Source organism: Canis aureus, chromosome 16 (assembly GCF_053574225.1).
Source record: "Canis aureus isolate CA01 chromosome 16, VMU_Caureus_v.1.0, whole genome shotgun sequence".
Taxonomy (NCBI): Eukaryota; Metazoa; Chordata; class Mammalia; order Carnivora; family Canidae; genus Canis; species Canis aureus.
This window is the reverse complement of record NC_135626.1, coordinates 50823694-50845373: the sequence shown is the minus strand read 5'-3', so window position 1 is coordinate 50845373 and position 21680 is coordinate 50823694. Positions and strand designations below refer to the sequence as shown.

Genomic DNA, 21680 nt, shown 5'->3' with positions numbered 1-21680 from the left:
AATATCCATTAAAATCAAAGACTTCAGGCACCTGGGTGGCTCAGTGGTTGAGTGTCTGCCTTTGGCTCAGGTTGTGATCCTAGGGTCCTGGGATGGAGTCTTGCATCAGGATCCCCACTGGGAGCCTGCTTCTCCTTCTGCCTATGTCTCTGTCTCATGAATAAATAAAATCTTAAAAAAAAAAAATCAAAGCCTTCACAGAGATTGGAAACTCAATTGTACATCTTGGGAAAACTCAAAAACTCAAAGGCAAGTTACAAATAGCAAAAAGAGTACTTCACACATAAAAGGCTGTGGAATGACATCCAAAACTACACTCAAAAGAAAATTCAAAAAGTTAAATGTTTTTATTATTACGTAAGAAAGAACAGAAAATAAATTAAGCATTTGAATAAAGACAGAAAGGAGGGAAGAAAAACAAAACAAAACCAACCAAGACCACAGGAAGAAGAAATTACCAGCAAATAACCAATCTTTGAAATAACCAATAAAATAGGATAACTGCTGACAAGATTAATCAAGAAAGAGAAGACAACTATAATTAAGACTGAGGAATGGACACACAACCACAGATAACAAGGATTTAAAAATTAAGAATGCTTTCTACAATTCTGTATGAGTTTATCTGAAAAACCATTATCTGAGAAAGGCTCTATTATCTTTTACTCTATTGGAGATCTGAGAAGTTTCATTAATTGTTTTACCAAACCTGTTTAATAGTTTTCCAGAGGTATATTCTTTTGGAATTTCTCAGGGCAAGAAATAAACATTAGTGATACATGTTATAAAAATTTCCCACTTTAAAGTTTTCTAAAGCACAGCAAATGGTAAAGTGTCCCAATTCTTTTTAAGAAGTTGCCCTATATTGGGGGGATCCCTGGGTGGCTCAGTGATTTAGCGCCTGTCTTCGTCCAGGGGCATGATCCCGGGATCCTGGAATGAGTCCCACATCGGGCTCCCTACATGGAACCTGCTTCTCCCTCTGTCTGTGTCTCTGCCTCTCTCCCTCTGTCTCTCTCATGAATGAATGAATGAATGAATGAATGAATGAATGAATGAAAGAAATCTTAAAAAAAAAAAGAAGTTACCCTATATCAAAATTAATATTGAACTGATAAAAGTATCATCATGAGGGTCACCTGGGTGGTTCAGACGGTTAAACATCCGACTCTTGATTTTGGCTTAGATCATGATCTCAGGGTGTGAGACCAATCCCCATATTAGGAGTTGGGCGTGAAGCCTGCTTAAGATTCTCTCCTTCTCCTTCCCTCTCCCTAACAAAACAAAACTCAAAGTATTGCCATTAAAACCAGCTATGACCAACTATTTCTTAACACTGTTCTGTAAGTACATCTGGTCAAGGAAAAGGAGTAAGTAGTGTATAAAGAGGTATCATTAGTGTATAAAGAGGTATCATTCATATTTATATTTATTCATATTTATAAATAAATATAAATTCAGATTTATTTTTTTGCTGCTGATAGCCTATCTAGAAAATTAATCAACCAAAACAATTCAAAGTGTTCGATTATAGAAATCAACAGCACTCATAACAGTAACAGAAAAAAAATCTCATTTGCATCACAAAAATATCAAGAATGTAGGAAAACAAAAACTGAATGAAGAAATAGAATACTTGGATACATGGAGAAATTCTATTTTCCTTTAATACTTTAAATTATATTAATTCTCTCTAAAGGAATTTCCTTTTTTTTTTAAAGATTTATTTTTATTTATTTATGATAGAGAGAGAGAGAGAGAGAGAGAGAGAGGCGCAGAGACACAGGCAGAGGGAGAAGCAGGCTCCTTGCCGGGAGCCAGACGCGGGACTCGATCCCGGGACTCCAGGATCACGCCCTGGGCCAAAGGCAGGCGTGAAACCACTGAGCCACCCAGGGATCCCCTCTAAAGGAATTTCCATTAAAAACCCACTGCAATGCCCATGGATGAATTCCACTATCAAAGTAAAACTCTATTCATTCATCATTTGTTAAATCACAGATTAGTTCAAAGCATTAAAAAATTCTTTCGGCTTCAGGACAGTTTACAAATAAAATATCAGAGCTTCTATTTATTTTATCTCAGCCTTTCAAAATTTATTTTGTATTCTATAATGACTGCAATTGTCCACATGGCACCCCTGCTTCTTCCCAAAAGTTCGACTAGTATTGAAAAGTTAGGCCTCCAAAATCTATCATAACAAGCCCATCAATAAAGAATGCATTTTTTAAAAAGATTTTATTTATTTGACAAAGAGAGAGCACACACATGCGCGCACAAGGCAGGGGTAGTGGCAGGGAGAGGGAGAAACAGGCTCCCACAGAGCAGAGCACCCAATGTGAGGCTTGATCCCAGGGTTCTGGGATCATGACTTGAGCTGAAGGCAGACACTTAACCAACTGAGCCACCCAGGGGCCCCTAGAACCTAGTGTTCTAGATTAAGCTGTACATACCTCATAGAAGCAGCAGGGCAAGAAATAAACATTAGTGATACATGTTATAAAAATTTCCCACTTGAGTGTTTCTTCAGGGGCTTACCTAACTGCTAACATCTACCAAACCAGATCCCTAACAGACATAAGATATGCAATACACAGTAGTACAGGCAACTCATTACGATATGCACTAATATTACAATAAAATGATGATAAAATTCTCCTGGGCCTTACTGATTTCTGTGGAAGATAATCCCATTCTCCCAATCTCAAAGCTCTCTGTCTTCACAACTTTGATATTGAAACACCCTCCCTGGTGATTCTTCCTTAGGACTAGTTTTGAAATCTCTTACATTCTGAGAGCTTTGAGTCTGACTATTGTTTCCTCTAGGATTACTATTGTTACTACTCTTTCTTATTGACTCTAGTATCTTTTATGGCCAATCGACTCCAAACATAAACTACCCGCACACTTTATCTTTTAAAAATAGCTTATGGCACCTCACTGCTCAAAACAAAAATCCTCTAAAATCTAACTGATAAAACCCAAATCAACAGTTTGGGCATTCAAAGCCTTTCATTATTTACTGATAGGTCTCATTCCTGTTTATTTCCAACAAGTGCATCTTACTGAACCCTTCATGGTATCACTGAATTAAGATACTAATGACATAAGAATAGCCTTTTAAGAGCAAAAGAAATGTGCTATCACACTAAAAGTATATCTCAATTTTAACATATATTGTAATTTCAGAAATGTTGGTAAGACTCGATAAAAATTCCAGCTGTGATTCAACTAAGATGACTGTCCTGTAAAACTGAGTAAGTTCCCTAAAGTGAGTTTTATATTTGGTTCTATAATGTAGTAGAGATAATTTAAAATATGTAGGTAAGCCAGTAACACTGACATTAAACATCTGTTTTTTGTATTCTATACTTGTAAATATACTAGTAACCACCTTTCCTGGGCAGGTAGGAATGTGGTGGGAGAGGCAATAACAAATTAATCCAGAAAATATAGCTCCTGATATTCTTTTTCTTTTTTTTTTTTGGTTTTTATTTATTTATTCATGGAGACACAGAGAGGGAAATAGAGAGAGGCAGTGACAGAGGCAGAGGGAGAAGCAGGCTCCATGCAGGGAGCCCAACATGGGACTCGATCCCAGGTCTCCAGGATCAGGCCCCCTGGGCTGAAGGCAGTGCTAAACCACTGAGATACCCAGGCTGCCCAAGCTCCTGTTATTCTTTTTTAACTTGGAAGCAAATCTTATTACAGTTAAGTGTGAACTCAATACCACTTACCGGGCAGCCCCGGTGGCGCAGCGGTTTGCCACCGCCTGCAGCCTGGGGTGTGATCCTGGAGACCCGGGATCGAGTCCCACATCAGGCTCCCTGCATGGAGCCTGCTTCTCCCTCTGTCTGTGTCTCTGCCTCTCTCTCTCTCTCTGTGTGTCTATGAATAAATAAAATCTTAAAAAAAAAAAAAAGTTCACCAACATCAGAAAATGGTTTATCTATTAACATCTTTGCTATCCAGGGTCAGTCATTAGAAAGTAAGCTCCACGAAGGCAAGCACTTTATTCAACAATGAAATCTCAAGAATACCTGGAACAGGGCAGCCCCAGTGGCTCAGCGGTTTGGCGCCGCCTTCAGCCCAGGGCGGGATCCTGGAGACCCAGGATGGAGTCCCACGTCGGGTTCCCTGCGTGGAGCCTGCTTCTCCCTCTGCTTCTCTATGTCTCTCATGAATAAATAAATTAAAATCTTAAAAAAAAAAAAAGAATACCTGGAACAACGTGGGCACTTGACAAAGTACTGAATAAATTTGCTTGGCAAATCCAGCATCACAGGATGATAAAAGGCAAGATGCCTGCTCATCAGCAAACATCACTGAGCAAGGAGACACAGTGAGCAATCAAGACAGACAGAATGGCCTTTGCCTCCAACACTGACAGAACTCCTGCATTTCTGCTATAACCAGCAAATGGTTTATTTCCCAAACTCAATTTATTTCTTTTTCACTTTTGTAGGTCAGGATGATTGTGTTTTTAGAAACTGGCATTGGGACCGAAGAGTCTTTAGTATGCTTTATGTGTCTCTTCTAAAAGTACATTAGATTTTAGGCACAGACCAGAAAAATCTGTCAATAGAAACAAGGTTTGCTAGTTCACAGATTAAAAAGAATCCAGGAGGCCACCCTACATCACAGAAGAAAAAAAAAATTTACAAAACTTTTTACAAAACCCCTAGATATCATGACATAGTGGAATTAGCAAACTGCCAAAACAGAGGAAGGACACGATTTCCCTGTGAGGTTTTTGGTTTTGTTTGGTTGAGGTTTTTCTGTTGTTGAAAGCATCAGTCATGATCAGAAACTACTTTCTTACATTTGACAGTAATATACTGTCGTCTTCTTTTTTTTTCTTTAAATATAGTTTTCTTGCTTTTCCTAAATCAACCCCTCAACCTCTAAGAAAATAATTTAGATTTACAGAAATATTAATTAAAACATTGAGACTCAAATATCAATGAGAATCTTGCCAAATATCTTTTTTTCTGGTATTTGGTAATTTAGGAATTCTGAGGAACTGACAAGAGAAAAATGGCACAACCCGATAGTTAAATTTTTACTTACAATACTTTCCTTAAAAAAAAAAAACAAAAAACAACAAAAAAAACCCCACAACACTTCAGTCCAATTGCATAAGATAGGCCCAACACTGAAAATCCACTGCCCAAATATTAATGGTTCCAACAATTCTCTCCCTTCTTCGTCATCAGTTTTTTCACCAGCAATATATTGTAAAAGCTCTATCATAAGAAAGATTTCCCTTCACATAAACTTTTCTCTGCTCTCCTTTACAGAAATATTCTTTGAAAGCATTATCCTAAACAGTTCCCCCCCAATTCCTTGCCTCCCATCCTCTCCTAAACCCACTCCAAGCAGAATTTCACTCTCTCCCATTAGCAAAAGAACTTATACAGATCTCAAACAGCCCTAATCCGGCCACATCCAAGAGTCAGTTTGCTGTCTTCATCTAACTGGACCTGTCTACAGCATCCATACACCATCCTCCTTCCTCTCTGACACATGTTCTTCATTTACTGTTCATGGGTCTCATTTTCTTCACTTTCCTTCTATTTCACTAGTCACTCCTTTCTAGGCTCTTCCTTATCCTTGGAATGTCTCAAGGCTTAATTCCATCTGAGCTCCCCAGCAGTCCTTATTCCCTTCATCTGCTACATTTTTCTCCCTAGCACTTAATACTATAGGACATACCATTATCCTTATTTTGTTGTTTTCTTTTCTGTCTCTACTCACTAGAGTATTTCAGGAGTGGAAATATTTTTATCTGTTTTTTAGTGTCATATTCCCACTGCATAGAACAGACCTAGTTCACTGTAGGAGCTCAATAAATATTTATTGAAAGAATGAACAAGTGAATAATAACCAAAATACTAACAGGAACAGCCACGTTGTACCAGTAATTTATCAGCCAGACACCCCCATGAGTAAGTTACATGTATTTCATTGAGCTCTCTAATAACCCTATGAGATCTGAGGCTTGGGATGAAGGGAAGGGTCTGGGAAGGGGATTAAGGGGGTGTTAACATGTTTCACATCACACAACTACTAAATGGCAGTGTCATGATCCAAACCCAGGTTTATCTTCTTCAAAGTTAATACCATTGCATGGTATTAATTTTACCGAAGTATTATTTCATTAGTTTTGGAATAAATCCAACTCTATTTGAAGAGGCAGCAATCAAAAGTTTCCTACATTTGTGAATTAATCTCCATTTTCTGTGTGAAGACCAACATTCATTTCATCACATCAATTTAAACATTTTAACACAGATTATTTGACAGGAACGCATGCCACATTGCCATTTCCAGTGGTAACAGGACAAGTGGAAAGTGCATCACTCTCCTCTTAAGTGTTGATGGCAGCACTTAACTCTTCTTTCCCATTTCTATTACAAAGCTCAAGTCAGTGATTTCCAAACGTGCCTCAAGAAATACCTGGGAGTTTTTCTGCTTTCCGAAAATAAAAAAGAGTCCCAGGCCCAGCTTTAGAACAATGAAGACATAACTTCTAGAAACAATTGTCAGGAACCCAGCATTTTCTCAAGCTCCCCAGGAAATTTGGGTGGTTAGCCAAGTTTAGAAAATATTAGTCAAATGAACCAAACTTGGCAAAAGACTAATAATTCTATCTGAGCATTTGGGCTCACTGTTTAACAATAACCAAGTCTCATTGGTACTGACCTTCCTGGAAAGAGGAACGATGCTATTGGGTCGAACAAGCCTTCGTTTCTTACAGCTCAGCACAGGACGTGTTCGGGCTGCCACACAGGTGCCATCAGTTGATGAAGAAACTAGATTGAGTCGTTGCTTTTTTTGTAATTGTTCCTCAGCATCAGAGATGTCACCTGGAATGTGGTCTGCCAAGATAGGCTGTAGACTATACAAAGGGAAAGAAGAACATTCACTTCTCAGAAGACAAGGAAACAAAGCCTCTGATATCGCTTTAACCTCCTCTGGTTACAAATGTTCACAGACACAATTATTCTGGAGCAGATGCATGTCACTTCCTAAATAAGCACAGTATATGCTTATTTTTAAGAATCTTGGTGGACATTAACATCATGTCTGAAAAGTGCAAGTTAGTAAGTGAAAAACTCAGGTTCCAAGTGATTGAGTTCTCTTCTATAACAGAAACATGAATAATAATAATAAAAAAAATCCAAGAAAATTGCAACTGGTAAGAAAACGATTAATCATGCCCAAATGATTAATCTTAACCCATTAATGTTAATGGGTTTCCCAAAAATCAGTTCTTCTGTGAAATCTGACTTTAAAGGATGTGTATACACTATTCTAACATAGGGGGATTCCTTCAATTTTCATAAATACAAATTCACAAACATGGCCTTTAGGGAGCTAATAATCTGTCCTAAGAGTAAGAGAGTTTATGTAAACACTTCTCAAGAATTCTACCAAGCTAGGACCAACCATAACGACTCACAGTAACAGTAGGACCTTTTATTTTTTCCTCCATGGTAAGTTAATTTTAGGCTACCATAAATAAAAGGGAAATATATTAGCATGCTAATTAAAATATACTTGCTACAGTAAGAAGCATGCACAATACTATTAAGTGATAAGTTTTCGGTCTTAAAACTAGGATTAGTGGTTTAGGAAGCAGAAGACATACAACTTACGTGTTAATAACTCCATTGACAGGTCTCAATGCTCCACATGATTTGGTAGACAATGACTCTGAAGGATGACCAGAGGCACCATGGTTTTCCAGTGGCTGAGAAACAGACTCAATCTAAAGGAGAAAGATAAAAATACATTGTTAACATTTAACCAATAGCATCCAGAATGAAAATCAGCACAATATCATTTAAATTAAACACCTAAAATTTCTGACAACCAATTTGAAAAAACAAAACTCATATGGCTGAGGAAAAAAGAAAATAACTAAGAGAACTGGCTTTCACTTTGGGGTAAAGAAGAGTAAGGAACCAAAATATTTAACAGACTAATATGAAGTACTCACTGATCGGGAAATGACTTAATGATTCCATGAAACAGAAGCTTAGTAAAATAATTACATAGTAAGAGTCTTCAAGTAAGGATCATAGGTTCACTACCAAGGCAACTAAGACGCAAGGTGAATGTAGTTAATACCTGCTTAACTTCATGGTAGATGCTGGAAACCTCTTTCCAGAAAATTGTACTTTGTGTAAATACACATACATATGATAAGATAGAAAAAAAAAACAATAAAAGCTCTGTAACTAATTACCTAATGCTATCAGGTAGTAACTACTATCTCTGAACTACATAAATCAAATATATACTTAGGACATAAACCGAAAAAAGGGAGGTGGGGAAAGAATCTGGAAAAGTTTGAATGGGACTACTTCAAAATAAATTATGTACTCATTAGGCTCAAAAGGGATAGGTACAGCCATGAGATGTCAGTCATGTGGAGTCTCTGAGTTACAGGCAATAAGGCCACAGATACATTTATCCCTCCACCCTGCTGCTGCTGGAATATCACAGAAAGGCAGTAGGCTTTGTCTGCTTACACTCAAAATGACTTTAGGGTGTTCTTAGGTTCTTCTTCCTGTAAATGTTACCAGTTCATATCAAAGCCAGTATTTTGAGGCTGAAATTCTGTTTTTCAGTATTGCTCAATTTCTTTTGATCTTTACACCCCCAGGGAGAAAACACCAAAGAATCTGCAGACCTGAAACCAGCTGTAGGCAAGTATCAAGAAAGGACAATAGACTGGGAAGCTAACCAAAATGTTTTAATACAAATTATCCAAAAAACTAGATCAAAGTATACATGCAAAAAAGACATAAGCAAACTACAACAAGTGAACACTGGGAAAATGCTCTTATATGTATCTTGTACATGTACTAAAATACTACAAAAATCCTGAGCAACTGTATCAGCCAATCATGTCAAAATTATGGTAAATTTGGCACACATACTCATTGCCTTAACACTACACCAATCTCCTCTTGTTAAGTAGCAAGACTTATAAAGATGTTCCTATCACTCAATTCTAAAAATCTATCTTAAAGAAATAATCCAATAAACACATTTCCCAAAATCTTATACACAAAGATGGTCACTGTAATGCTATATATCAATAATATAAATGCTCAACATCTGAGGCACAGTTATAAATTGTAGAATAGTAAACCAGAATGTAAAATATAATCACAAAAGACATTTCTTTTTCCTTTACACCAAAATGATATTTAAAATATTTTTAAAAAGTCTTTTATGTAGAAATGATTTTAGAAAAAGATTAAAAATATTTTTAATACAACTGTGATGACTATAAATGTACATATATAGACAATGACAGGACAGAAATGGTGTTAGAACAAATTTTTTTAGATAATATTTTTACATTTAAAAAAGTACATAATTATTAAAAAAATAAATAAATAAAAAATAAAAAAGTACATAAGCAATGCCTGGGTGGCTCAGTGGTTGAGTGTCTGTCTGCCTTTGGCTCAGGGCGTGATCCTGGGATCCGGGATCCAGTCCCACATCGGGCTCCTTGCAGGGAGCCTGCTTCTCCCTCAGCCTGTGTCTCTGCCTCTCTCTCTCTGTGGGTCTCTCATGAATAAATAAATAAAATCTTTAAAAAAAGTTGGTAATCCCAAATATCCACCTGAATGCTAACAAATATTTACTATTCAGGGGGAACCTCAAAAAGCCCGAACAAACTTCATGGAACGACAAAGGACTAGATAATCAAAAGGATTTAATATCCAGGTTTGCATTAATGAGCCGATGTGTGACTCCTGGCATGTTAACAGCTTTCCTAAGATTACAGAAGTCCTTTCAACATGAATTTCTGTGACTGTGAACTTTTTGCTGGTATGCTGATCTTACGAACTTCAGTCAATTTCATGCTTATTTAAATACTAGCATTTAACATTACGGCAGATATATTCTATACATTTACATATTTTACAAGGTGTCACATATAAATAACAGGATGAATCTACATTTGATTAGTTTCTTTTGTAGAGATTATGGGACAATAAACTGTAAGGACACCTATCAAGACTAAATGTTGCCATTCTTTAGCAAAATCTCTTTTCAAAACAAATTTATCTTTCTTACAAAAAGTCTGAAGAAAAGCACAAATCATCAGTAATTTCACAACCTACAGATAACCACTGCTAATAGCCTATGTTGTTTTTCATGCCTATAAGATACATATACTTGAATGCCATTAATATTCAATGTGAATTTTACTGATTTTCTTAGAGGAACCTGAACTTTTTTCTTGGGGGCAATTCAGCCCCCAAATTAAAACTGAAGTCAACAGGGAAAACATTATTTAGCATGGAAATGCTTGTCAAAGATAAAACAGCACAAGCACAGAGCAAGCAATCAAGAGCATGAACCACAAAGAGGGAATGTGCCTAGCTTCCAGTCACAACCATACAAGCAGGCACTGAATTATCAGAGGATGGTAGGATATTCTATAATCACGCTGAGATCCAATAGCAGAGCATTGGGGCAATTAGGTTCATCACTCATTCTCAAATGTAAAGAACTTAAAATATTAAGACCAATCCTCCAACAGTGTTCCATCTGGAAAAAGAAAAACACAACTCACAACACGCACAATTTTACTTAAAGCTACTTAATTGCATTCACACTTAAGAAAGAGCAAACACTCCCTATCCTGTGGTCCCAAAGAGTGCAAAGGCAGAGTAGATACATTAATAAATACTTCACAAATATTAAAATCACATACTAAATTAAGCTTGATCATCACTACTGCAGTGGTTTACATCATTAGTATTTTCAGGGAAGTAATGCATGATTCAGATTATCAGTCTTCCAATGGGAAACTGTAAAAAGGATCAAAGATTTTAATGCTCTCCCATGCAGAAAGCAGGAGTTGTTATTGAGCTTCTCTTGAATTGTATGTGTTCAGATAGACTCAGGGTGTATGCATCCCACATCCAGAAAGAAAAGAGGAGAAAAGCTGAAGAGATAGAAAATTTGTTAATTTCCCTTTTCCCAAAAGCAGAGACTCAGGGGATTACCTTTTGGGGTGATCTTAGAGATGCCACTTTTAGTAGCAAGGAGGGTTACTGAAGTGATTTCTTTCATGACTGAAAGGGCTAGGTATATGGAATAAAATAACACAGCAATGAGATTCAAATTTGTTATTCACAGAAAGTACATATCTGTCTGATCCATCACTCCAGTCTTTTGGCCAGACCAATTAGTGTGACCAAATTAAGTTAAATTAAATTAAAGTCTTATGGGGTAGATTTTCCTGGGGTCTAAGAATCTGTGCGCATTCAATTTACTCTGCCAAAAAAGTAGAGAAAGCAAAAGGGTAAATATCAAAGGCACACACTTAAAAACACATAATCTGCACAATATGTATCTTTAATTCACTCAATTAATACCAGGTCATAACTGCTTAAAATAGCAATTTTTAAGTGCAACACATTTATTTGTTCAGAAAATTTAACAGTTCCATTTTGGTTATTTACTGGTTTTCTGACCAACGTTATCAAAAAGGAGAAAAAAAGCAAACTAAGGAATTCAACTTTCAGGAGCACCTGGGTGGCTCAGTCAGTTAAGTGTTGCCTTTGGTTTGGGTCATGATCTCAGGGTCCTGGGACTGAGGCCCTGGGTCAGGCTTTCTGCTCGTTTGAGGAGTGTGCTTCTCCCACTCCTTCCCGTTTGTGCTCTATGTTGCTATCTCTGTCTCCCTCTCTCTCAAATAAATGAACAAAATCTTAAAAATTCAACTTTATTCTTAGTTCAAAATAAATTACTTTTTGGTTTTATACGAATTATTTCATGTTTTAAGCTCATCTCAATAATACTCAATATAGTCTTGCTTAAAATCAACAAAATATTGCTGGCCATAAACAGTGCACACCAGTCATTTCCATGAACTAGTATCATGGCCAGGAAATTGTGCTAAACTGGGAATGGAACTTTCTGAAAATTCCACTTCCATCAAGTTACTTAACTAAGTTTCCATTTTAGCACATACAAAACGGGGACTATATATGCCTCAATTTCCCCTACTGTACTGAAGTTAAAAGAAAAATCTATACAGGGGAGCTTATGTGGCTCAGTTGGTTAAGTGTCCAACTCTTGGTTTCTGCTCAGGTCAATCTATCTCAGATTTGTGGGATCAAGGCCCATGCTGGGCTCCAAGCTCAGCAGGGTGTCTATTTCTGCCCCCACCCCACCCCACCCCCGTCCTTCCTGTTCCCATGCCCACACATTCTCTCTCTCTCTAACAGGTAAATCTTTTAAACTATATGATTACACAAAAATAAATTTAAATTTTATGTATGTATGTAATCTCTACACTTAACACGGGACTCAAACTCATGACTCCGAGATCCTGAGTCACTTGCTCCTCTGATTGGAGCCAACCAAGCATCTGTGAATTATTTACTTTGAAAATTTTCAATCAGCATAAGGCTGTTACATACAAGCCTAAAGGCTACTAAACCTAAGATTTATATTTACCAACACCATTGAAAATATGCATCAAAAATCAAGAGAAATACAGTAACTGCAAAAAGTCATAAATTCTTGTTCAACTATCTATCCACAGCCCTATTTTAATAGTCCTAATTTTTTTTTTTTAAATATGGTGCGTCAAATATTCCTCAACCAATATCTATCACTCTACTCTCTATCTCAAAAACCTTCATAGGGCACACCATTCATGGTCCCTGAGGAGCACAAAACTTCAAAAAAAAAAAAAAAAAAAAAAAAAGAGGTTCCTGCTTACCTAATGGTAGAAGATTATAGCTTGGACTGTTTTAAAAAAGGCAATAGCTTACATTTTTAGCATGCTTTTCTTCTGAGAAAGCATTTATCCTCTGACTTGTTATCATCATCACTCCACAAAGTAAGGAAAGGGTAAAAGAAACGAGGCTTATTTTACAAAAAGAAACACCAATAATGAAGTCATTTGTCAAAAGCCACAGAAGTAATATTTTGCTAAAACAAATCCCAATTTCAAACCTAGTCCTTTAAAAAATATTTATCCAATAATTACCTCTCCTGGAAGAAAAAAACGGGATATAAGAAAATATACATGTCACTTACTCATTTGTGCAAAAGAAACATAGGAAAGATAATCCAAAAACTAATAAAAATAGTCACCTACAGCAAGTGGGAACAGAAGGAAAGAAGGGAACAATGGGAAGAAGGCAGTAGGAATGATGGTCTTTTTTGTACAGCTTTGATTCTTAGAACTGTAGTAATGCTTCACACACTAAAAAAAAACATGTAATAATAAAAATCAACTATTGTGCGTGGGAGAGAAAAAGTGGAATACCATAGTTAACAAAAGACCATACTGTATTAAAACAATTACATATTATACTCAAAGAAGAAGAAATAAATCTAACTTAAGCATAACTTCAGAAAACAGTATTTTGACTGCATATTATAGAGCAAAGATATCATACATAATATAGTCCTCTGATTAGTAAATTTTTTTCTCACAAGGGGTATGAACTAGCAATTATGAAACTACTTTATATGGTAGAAATGAGTACCAATAAGGGAGAGGAAGGCTGCTGTGTTGGACTGTTATCGAAATGAACTTACAATTTTTAAAAAAGATTTTATTTATTTATTCATGAGAGACAGAGAGAGAGAGAGAGAGAGAGAGAGAGAGAGATAGGCAGAGGGGATAAGCAGGCTCCATGCAGGGAGCCCGACACGGACCCGATCCCAGGTCTCCAGGATTAGGCCCTGGGCTGAAGGTGGCACTAAACCACTGAGCCACCCAGGCTGCCCTACAATTTTTAATATATATATTGCCCTACAATTTTTAATATATATATTCACCTTCATGTAAATGTAGATTTCCCAGCTTAGTCACTGAGAAGTCCTAGAAGCAATGACACCAAGTAGCAATGAGTACAACTAGTACCCAGATCTTGGTTTCTAAACTCTGTTGTCCAGTAAAAAGAACCAGGGCTGGAACAGGTAAAATACAAGATGAGCTTGGCACATCTTTTGGTGCCTGAAAAGGGAATACTAATAACTGAGGTGAGCATGCTGAAAAGACACAGGGACCAAGATGAAAGAAGTCCAATACTAAAAGTTGTCTCAACAAGTGGAGCAACTGAATGAATGATAACAACAACAGATTATAGTCCATAAAATAAAGTATCTGTGAATCCATTCTGATATAAACTGAATAAACACATAATAAGAAAAGATAGTTCTTCCTAAAAGGATTCCAATTAACAAGCAGGAAATAGAAAATCACCATTTGGTAAACACCACAGTAAAAACTGTTGCAGGCAAAACCCACTAGTAGTTGATTAAGTATAATGAGTCAGAGTATTGCCTAGTATCTCATGAGATAGACATCCATTACACAAAGGGGAAAATACTAACAAGGGCGCAGTATCACTTCTGTGTTATTACTGTGACAGATGTGTAACTTCTAGCAATGGTAAAGCATCAAGTGATTCCAACTGGGAGGAACATTATACAAAAGAACAGACCAGTATTTTTACTGGTCTTAATACAATTAATACATGGCCTTAATACAAAGGCCATGAAAGACAACAAAGAGGAGGAACATCACAGATTTGGGGAGATTTAAAGAGACAAGACAACGAAATTCCCAACGAATAGTGTGGGATTTTGGATCCCCTTTCTTGAAAAAACATTAGTGAGAAAATGAGTGAAATTTGAATAAAATCTGAATAGTACTGTATCAATGTTAATTCCTGGTTTTGATCATTGTACAATGGTTATGCAAGTTAACCACACTACAGGAAGCCTGGTGAAAGGTTTGTGGGGACTGTGTGCTACTTTTTAAACTTTTCTGTAAGTTTCTTTTTTTCTTCAAGATTTTATTTATGTATTCATGAGAGACACGGAGAAAGAGAGGCAGAGAAAGAAGCAGGCTCCATCCAGGGAGCCCGATGTGAGACTCGATCCTGGGACTCCAGGATCACACCCTGGGCCAAAGGCAGTAGCTCAACTGCTGAGCCACCCAGGTGTCCTGTTTAACCATAAATTTTTTAAAAAGTTTTACCCATTAAAAAAAGAAGTTTTTTTTTTAATGAAAAGTTTACCTATTATTATTAAATAAAGCAAATTTCATTCATACACAAATCTAGTATCAGTCTACAGCTTCCTGTTACCTTACAGGATGAGGTATATAAGCTCATTAAGATAGATACAAAATTCATTATGAAATGGCCCATTCATCCAACACTCCATCAAATTAAAGTATTTGTAGTTCCTCTACAATGTCAGGCTCTCTCAAGCCTTTCATATTATACATGCAGTACTCCCCCCCCCCCCCCCCCCCCCGTTGGAACTCATTCTCAATGCCATCCTTCAACAAGTCTACAAGAACTCAGTACAAGTACATCCTTCTCTATTATGCTACCTTTCCTGACTTCCCTTAGAAGTGAGAATTCCTCCCTTCCCCATATTCCCCTGTTACAGGCCTGCTAGAAGACTATAAAGCCCTCAAGGGAAGATACCTTGGTTCTGCTTATAGGTGTTTCCTAGACACACAGCACAGTTTGGAATAGTAAGCTTTTACCCAAATGTTATTACAGACCAAATGCTATTATAAGCATATTATACTTCTTCAATAGTTAATTATCAACTTTCTAAAGAGGTACAGAAACCGAGCAACTCTTACCTAAGACCCTTTGAGGGCTGATGTGTCATGGAAATTCATACAAACTTACATACAAGTCATACATTGTACACACTGAGTTAAGTGTTTTGAAATCATAAACACAAATCCAAACCCAAAAAATGTAAACACCAAGAGTGAATTGTAAGGTAAATTATGGAGCTTGGGACCATTGTGATGTGTCAAAGTAGGCTGCAACAGTTGCAACAAATATACCACTTTGTTGGGGAAATTGACCATGGAAGAGATTACCCAAGGCAGTACTATGCTGGGGAGGGGATATATGAGAAATCTCTACCTTCTGCTCAATTCTGTTGTCAACCTTAACCTGCTCCCTGCCAAATAGTCTTAATTATAAAATAAGTAATATTTTTACCTCAAAAGTTAGGGATAATTAAAAATATTAACAGTCTTAACAAATATCACTTCAGGTCAAATTCTACCACCAAATGAGCCTGATGCAGAACTTAGGAAAACCATGTAGATCTTTGGAGTTTGGAAACGGAGATAACAAGAGTAAGGAATTGCTTTATTATTCCTACTTTGCACAAGAAGGTATGGGTATTGTGGGAGAAAGGTAGTGTTCTATACATGTGAATCAGGTCAAGATGGTTGGTTGCTCTTTGGATCTTTTACTTTCTCATTTTTTGTTTAGTAATTCTATCAATTACTGAGTTCAAAGTGTAAATATTTCTAAATATGATTGTGGATTTTGTCTAATCCTTTATCTACATATATTTATGCTTCTTGTATTTGAAGCATCCACCTTTATGACTTTTCTATCTCCTAGATGAAATGACCCCATTTATCAATGTAAAAATGTCCTTTATCTCTGGTAATTGTCTTAAAACTCTGTATTAAAAAAATTTTTTTTTTATTTTTTAAAGATTTTATTTATTTATTCATGAGACACACAGAGATAGAGGGAGAGACAGGCAGAGGGAGACGCAGGCCTCATGCAGGGAGCCCGATGTGGGACTCGATCCTGGGACTCCAGGATCACATCCTGGTCCGAAGGCAGACACTCAACCGCTGAGCCACCCAGGTGTCCCTTAAAATTGTCTTTATTTCTGGTATTTCTGTCTTAAAAATTATTTTGCTAGTATTAATACACTCATAGCAGCTTTCTTATGCTTGTTGTTCATGAAGTGTGTCTTCCCCTGTTCTTTTATTCCCCACAGATCTGAGCTTCCAACTGTTATTATTCATCTTCTACCTAAAGAAAATTCTTTAACATTTCTTTCAGTGCAGATATTCTGCCAACAGATTCCGCTCAACTTTCTTTTATCTAAAAATGACTTTATTTCACCTTTATTTCTAAAGAGTGATTTTGGCCATGTACAGAATGTTGAGAAGCAACCCATCCTCCTCCCATTTTAATGATCCCATCCCCACTGTTTTCTGTCCTCCATTGTTTCTGAGAAGTCACCTACCCTTATCAATATTCATTTATATAGAATTCATCTTTTTTCCATCTGACTGCTTGCAAGATCTTTTTTTCACCATGTTATATTTCTCCTGCTTACTATTTTTTGAGTTTCTTCAATCGATAAAACTATCTTTTTCATTCAAATATTCAGCCATTATTTCCTTAACCCACCACCCGTCCCCACTGGTACCACTCAGTTATCTCCTCCTTCTGGAACTCTAAGTATACATACTTACCATTTCCCCAGGACTATGTTCATTCCTGAGCAGTTCTACATTCAGTCTTTCCTTTTTTGGTTGGATAATTTCCACTGATCTGTTATGTGTACTATTTTTTAAGATTTTATTTATTTATTTGAGAGACAGCGAGAGAACACATGCGCAGGGGAAGGAGCAGAGGGGTATGGAAGAGCAGACTGTGTGCTGAGTGCAGAGCCCAGAGTGGGGCTCTCAATCTCACAACCTGAGATCATGAACTGAGCCAAAATCAAGTCAGATGCTTAACCAAATAAGCCACCCAGGCGCCCCGCGATCCTTTCTCTTCCATTAAGTTTTCAATCTGCTGCTTAGTTTATCAGTAGACTTTTTATTCAGATACTGTACTTTTTAATTCTCCAATTTGTGTTCCACAAGTTCCATGTGACTCTTTTTTAGTTTTCAATTCTCTGTTGAGATCCCCCCATGCTTGCTTTTACTCTAAATCTTCAAACTGGGATCCCTGGGTGGCACAGCGGTTTGGCGCCTGCCTTTGGCCCAGGGCGCGATCCTGGAGACCCGGGATCAAATCCCACGTCCGGCTCCCGGTGCATCGAGCCTGCTTCTCCCTCTGCCTGTGTCTCTGCCTCTCTCTCTCTCTCTGTGACTATCCTAAATAAATAAATAAAATATTAAAAAAAAATTTAAATCTTCAAACATATTTTTATTAGATGCTTTTAAATTTTTATTTCCTAATTCCAATTTGAGTCATTTCAGGATCAGTTTCTATCTTTTCTCATGACTAAGAGACACAATTTTTCTATTGACGTGTAATAAATTGTTATTGTGTAATATATTGTATATGATATGTTACAGACCCTGGATTCAGTTATTTTTTCCCAGAAGCACGTTGATTTTTGCTCTAGTAGGCAAATTTCTAATTGGTTAGAAACCAAATGAATCTTGATTTTGTTTAACTATTTCCATGCTTTCACAGAAACACAGTATAGACTATTTTGGATTTTTCCTTGATTCTATGGTGAGTCCCTTAGTCCTGGGAAAGTCTTAAACTCCTAAAAGCGTGAACTTTCTTTGGTTTCAATGTCAAGCTCAAGTCCAAAATATTTACCAAGACTTGGGAGTATTGAAACTCCAAAATTCTGTCTTCACTGCAGTGGGCAGTGACTACATTCTTTGTTCAGCTCTTTCAGCCTACCAATACTAGGCTCTGTCAAAATTCCATTAAACAGGTACAGTTCAAGGGTAAAGTTAAAGGATCTGAGAAGGATTTACAGATTGTGGGGCTAAGCACCACCCCTCCATGACTCCCTCCTTTGCCACTATTCCCTCCCTCAATTTCTAGCTACTTGGCAGCTGTGACCTCTATCCTGACAATCTGAAAGCTCATGAGATTGTGGCTCTCTAGTTCTGAAAACCCTGAGCCAAATGGACTGAGGAGGCCTTCATCTCAGAAAATTTTCTGAAATTCTGTTGACTTTCTTTGGTAATTTTCAAGTGCATTCTTCCTACTTAGTAATAGGCCTAAGTTCCAAGTTAGCTCTTTTCACTCATGAGTTCTTTCTTAATTGGAGGAAAAGGGACTACTATTTATTCAGGAGAGGGAAGTGGGAGGAGAAAGAAGGAAAGGACATGTTTTAGAACATGGGAGAACAGCTCTCAACAGCTTTATGCATTTCCTCTTTCCAGGAACACACCCATTTTGTTCAGAAGGCTTTTTATGCCATATCAGAATTTATTAGTGCAGCAGTTGATTTTATCAGCACCTGCAAAGCCAGAGGCCCTTAATTTCCTCCATCTACTCTTACCTTTCAAACTGCCTTTGAGTTGGAAGTCAGACTGAATTTTTCTTTTATTTTTAAAGGGGCATTTTTCTAGAGTTTCTCCCTTCTTCTCCCCTACTACTCTATGGTATAAAAATAAAACCCACTCCATTTCAGAGAACATTTCCTGTTTGTCTCGAAATAATTCAGTTTCTGCAATATCTGTACTGTTTTTTTAAAAAAAGTTTATTTATTCATGAGAGACACAAAAAGAGACAGAGACACAGGCAGAGTTCTGCAGAAGCAGGTTCCCCATGGGGAGCCCAATGAGGGACCAATCCCGAGATCACAGACCAATCCCCAGATTACAACCTGAGCCGAATGCAGATGCTCAACCACTGGGCCACCCAGGCGTCCCTATCCTGTGCTCATAACCAAAGCAGATATATATTGGTTCAATCAAGGAACACTCATTCAGTTTGTAAATAAGGCAAAAAGATGAATATGTATCCTTTCAGTGTAACACTTGAACATCATCTAATAAACAAAAGCCTTCCTAGGGTCATATAACTCTTAATAAATTACTTAACTGTGTTTTACTTACTCTTTACACCTGATTAGATACCAGATGTCTTAGGTTGGGTGTTTAATTTTAGAACATCGAGGAGTTAAAATTGATCTGTTTCTAGTTGAAAACATATCTCCAAAGGTAATGGCTTTATTATTCTTAGAGAAAATTATAAAGTTTTGGAGGCTACTGAGTAATATCATTCCAGCACTCATCATTCTCACCTTCACCAGTAAGTCACAATATCTTTCTTTTGAGAATTGTATTTAACTTCCTAAAACTATATTTTGACAGTTAAAACACTTCTGATGTAATTATTCTTAAACCACAAGTCTTCAAATGCTTTTCAAAAGGGACTAAAAAGGTGAGAGGGGGCAATAAATATTTCCATTTTGGAAAAAAATTAACAGGCAAAATAGAAATGGAAAATAGGGTGGTTAAACAGGAGTATGAAAATTTACAGCTGCCCATGTCAAGTATGACTTAAGATTATTCTTAAAGCGAAATTAAAAAGACAAGGTATAAATCACTTTTCAGAAAAAAAGCTGGATAACAAAAAGGCAAAATTAATGATGTGGCTTAAGGATCATCTTAAGTACCACAAATATAATTCTAAGTAAACCAATTGTATTTCAGCAACCAATACTACTACATGAAACAAAAGTGAATAGTCCAGTCCCTATAATGTAAGAACTTTAAAAGCCCTTCTTACAATGAAAAACTATGCTTGGCAGCTGAAATATTAGGCATCAGGAAGTTGTCTTGACCTTCAAAATTGTAGGTTTTGTCCTACAGTTAGATTGTAATCATACAATCTAGGGGCACTTGGGTGGCTCAGTTGGTTAAGCATCTGCCTTGGGCTCAGGTCATGATCTCAGAGTCCTGGGATGGAATCCTATGTTGGGCTCCCTGCTCAGCGGGGAGTCTGTTTCTCCCTCTCTTCCCCACTTGTGTTCTCTGTCACTATCTATTTCTCTCTCTCTCTTAAATAAAATCTGTATATAAAAAAGAAAAAGAAAAAGAATCATACAATCTAATACTGGGTCATACACATGCAAGTAAATAGGAGGTAGGAAAGGGACAAGGCATTAAGGGGTACACACACATGCACATATGTGAACATGTGTAAATACAACCAACCAAAATCAGAGATACATAATGAGAGACTGTCATGTTCAATCCTTCACAAGCACCGAGGTTGAGAAAAACTTGACTACAAGAGATGGTCCAAACATTTTTAGAATCCCTAAATATATGAATATGTAAGTATCTTCACAAAACTCACTCTCAATCACATATGCCTCAAATCTCATGTTTCCTGTACCTCATACCACCAAGCACCAGATGACCTTCCAACTTAACCATGTTTTCTCTCGGACTTGCATCAATTTTTATCTTGGCTAGAGCAATCACTAAAGCAGTTTTCACAAATCATTTGTAAAAAAAATAATTCTATAGATAGCATATAATGAACTCAAACTGAGGACTTGAATACTAGCAAAATCTGGCATTCTACTCTTTATTTAAAACCATTTTCCGGTTAAGAACCATTAATCTCTAAATGTCTTCACATTTATCCCTGGCTTTAAGTTCTCTCATTAGGAAAGTTAGTTTCCACCATTATCACATAAATTCCTGCTAAAGATGATAATAATAAAGGATAACAAGCTTTGTTGATTTACAGATGCAAAAAGACTAGCTGGTTTAACTCAGAATTTAAAGAGCCAGCACTCTAGCCTCCCAAACAAACCACTGTCAATGGGACTTTGGAATTTCTAATGAATGACTTAAATAAAAAAATGTTAATATTCATAAAAGCCAATAAAAAAGTGAAAAAAAAGCTGTTGGGATTCAGAAATTAAAGGAATTAATTTGGGTTTTGAGAGAAATAGAAAAAGGGAAGGAATCATGGTAGAGGGAGATGTGGGCTAGGCTCTAAGGATAGAGAAGATTACAGAAAATTAGAGCTTTACCCTCATTACAAAATTAAAGGGGGTAACTCAGAGTACTTTTACATCTTTGTGAGTTACACCTCTAGTCCAAC

General features: G+C 36.9%; 1 protein-coding gene across 6 annotated transcripts in view; it reads right to left on the bottom strand.

Moving 5' to 3' along the window:
• Positions 1–21680, bottom strand: part of KANSL1 (KAT8 regulatory NSL complex subunit 1) — a 185785-nt gene that overhangs the window by 24196 nt on the left and 139909 nt on the right. For all 6 annotated transcript variants that reach the window (XM_077853998.1, XM_077853999.1, XM_077853993.1 and 3 more), the window contains 2 exons: positions 7662–7774; positions 6706–6901 (listed from right to left, as the gene is read on the bottom strand). In XM_077853998.1, coding sequence (XP_077710124.1) covers positions 6706–6901; positions 7662–7774 — 309 coding nt within the window. The remainder of the gene's footprint in view (positions 1–6705; positions 6902–7661; positions 7775–21680) is intronic.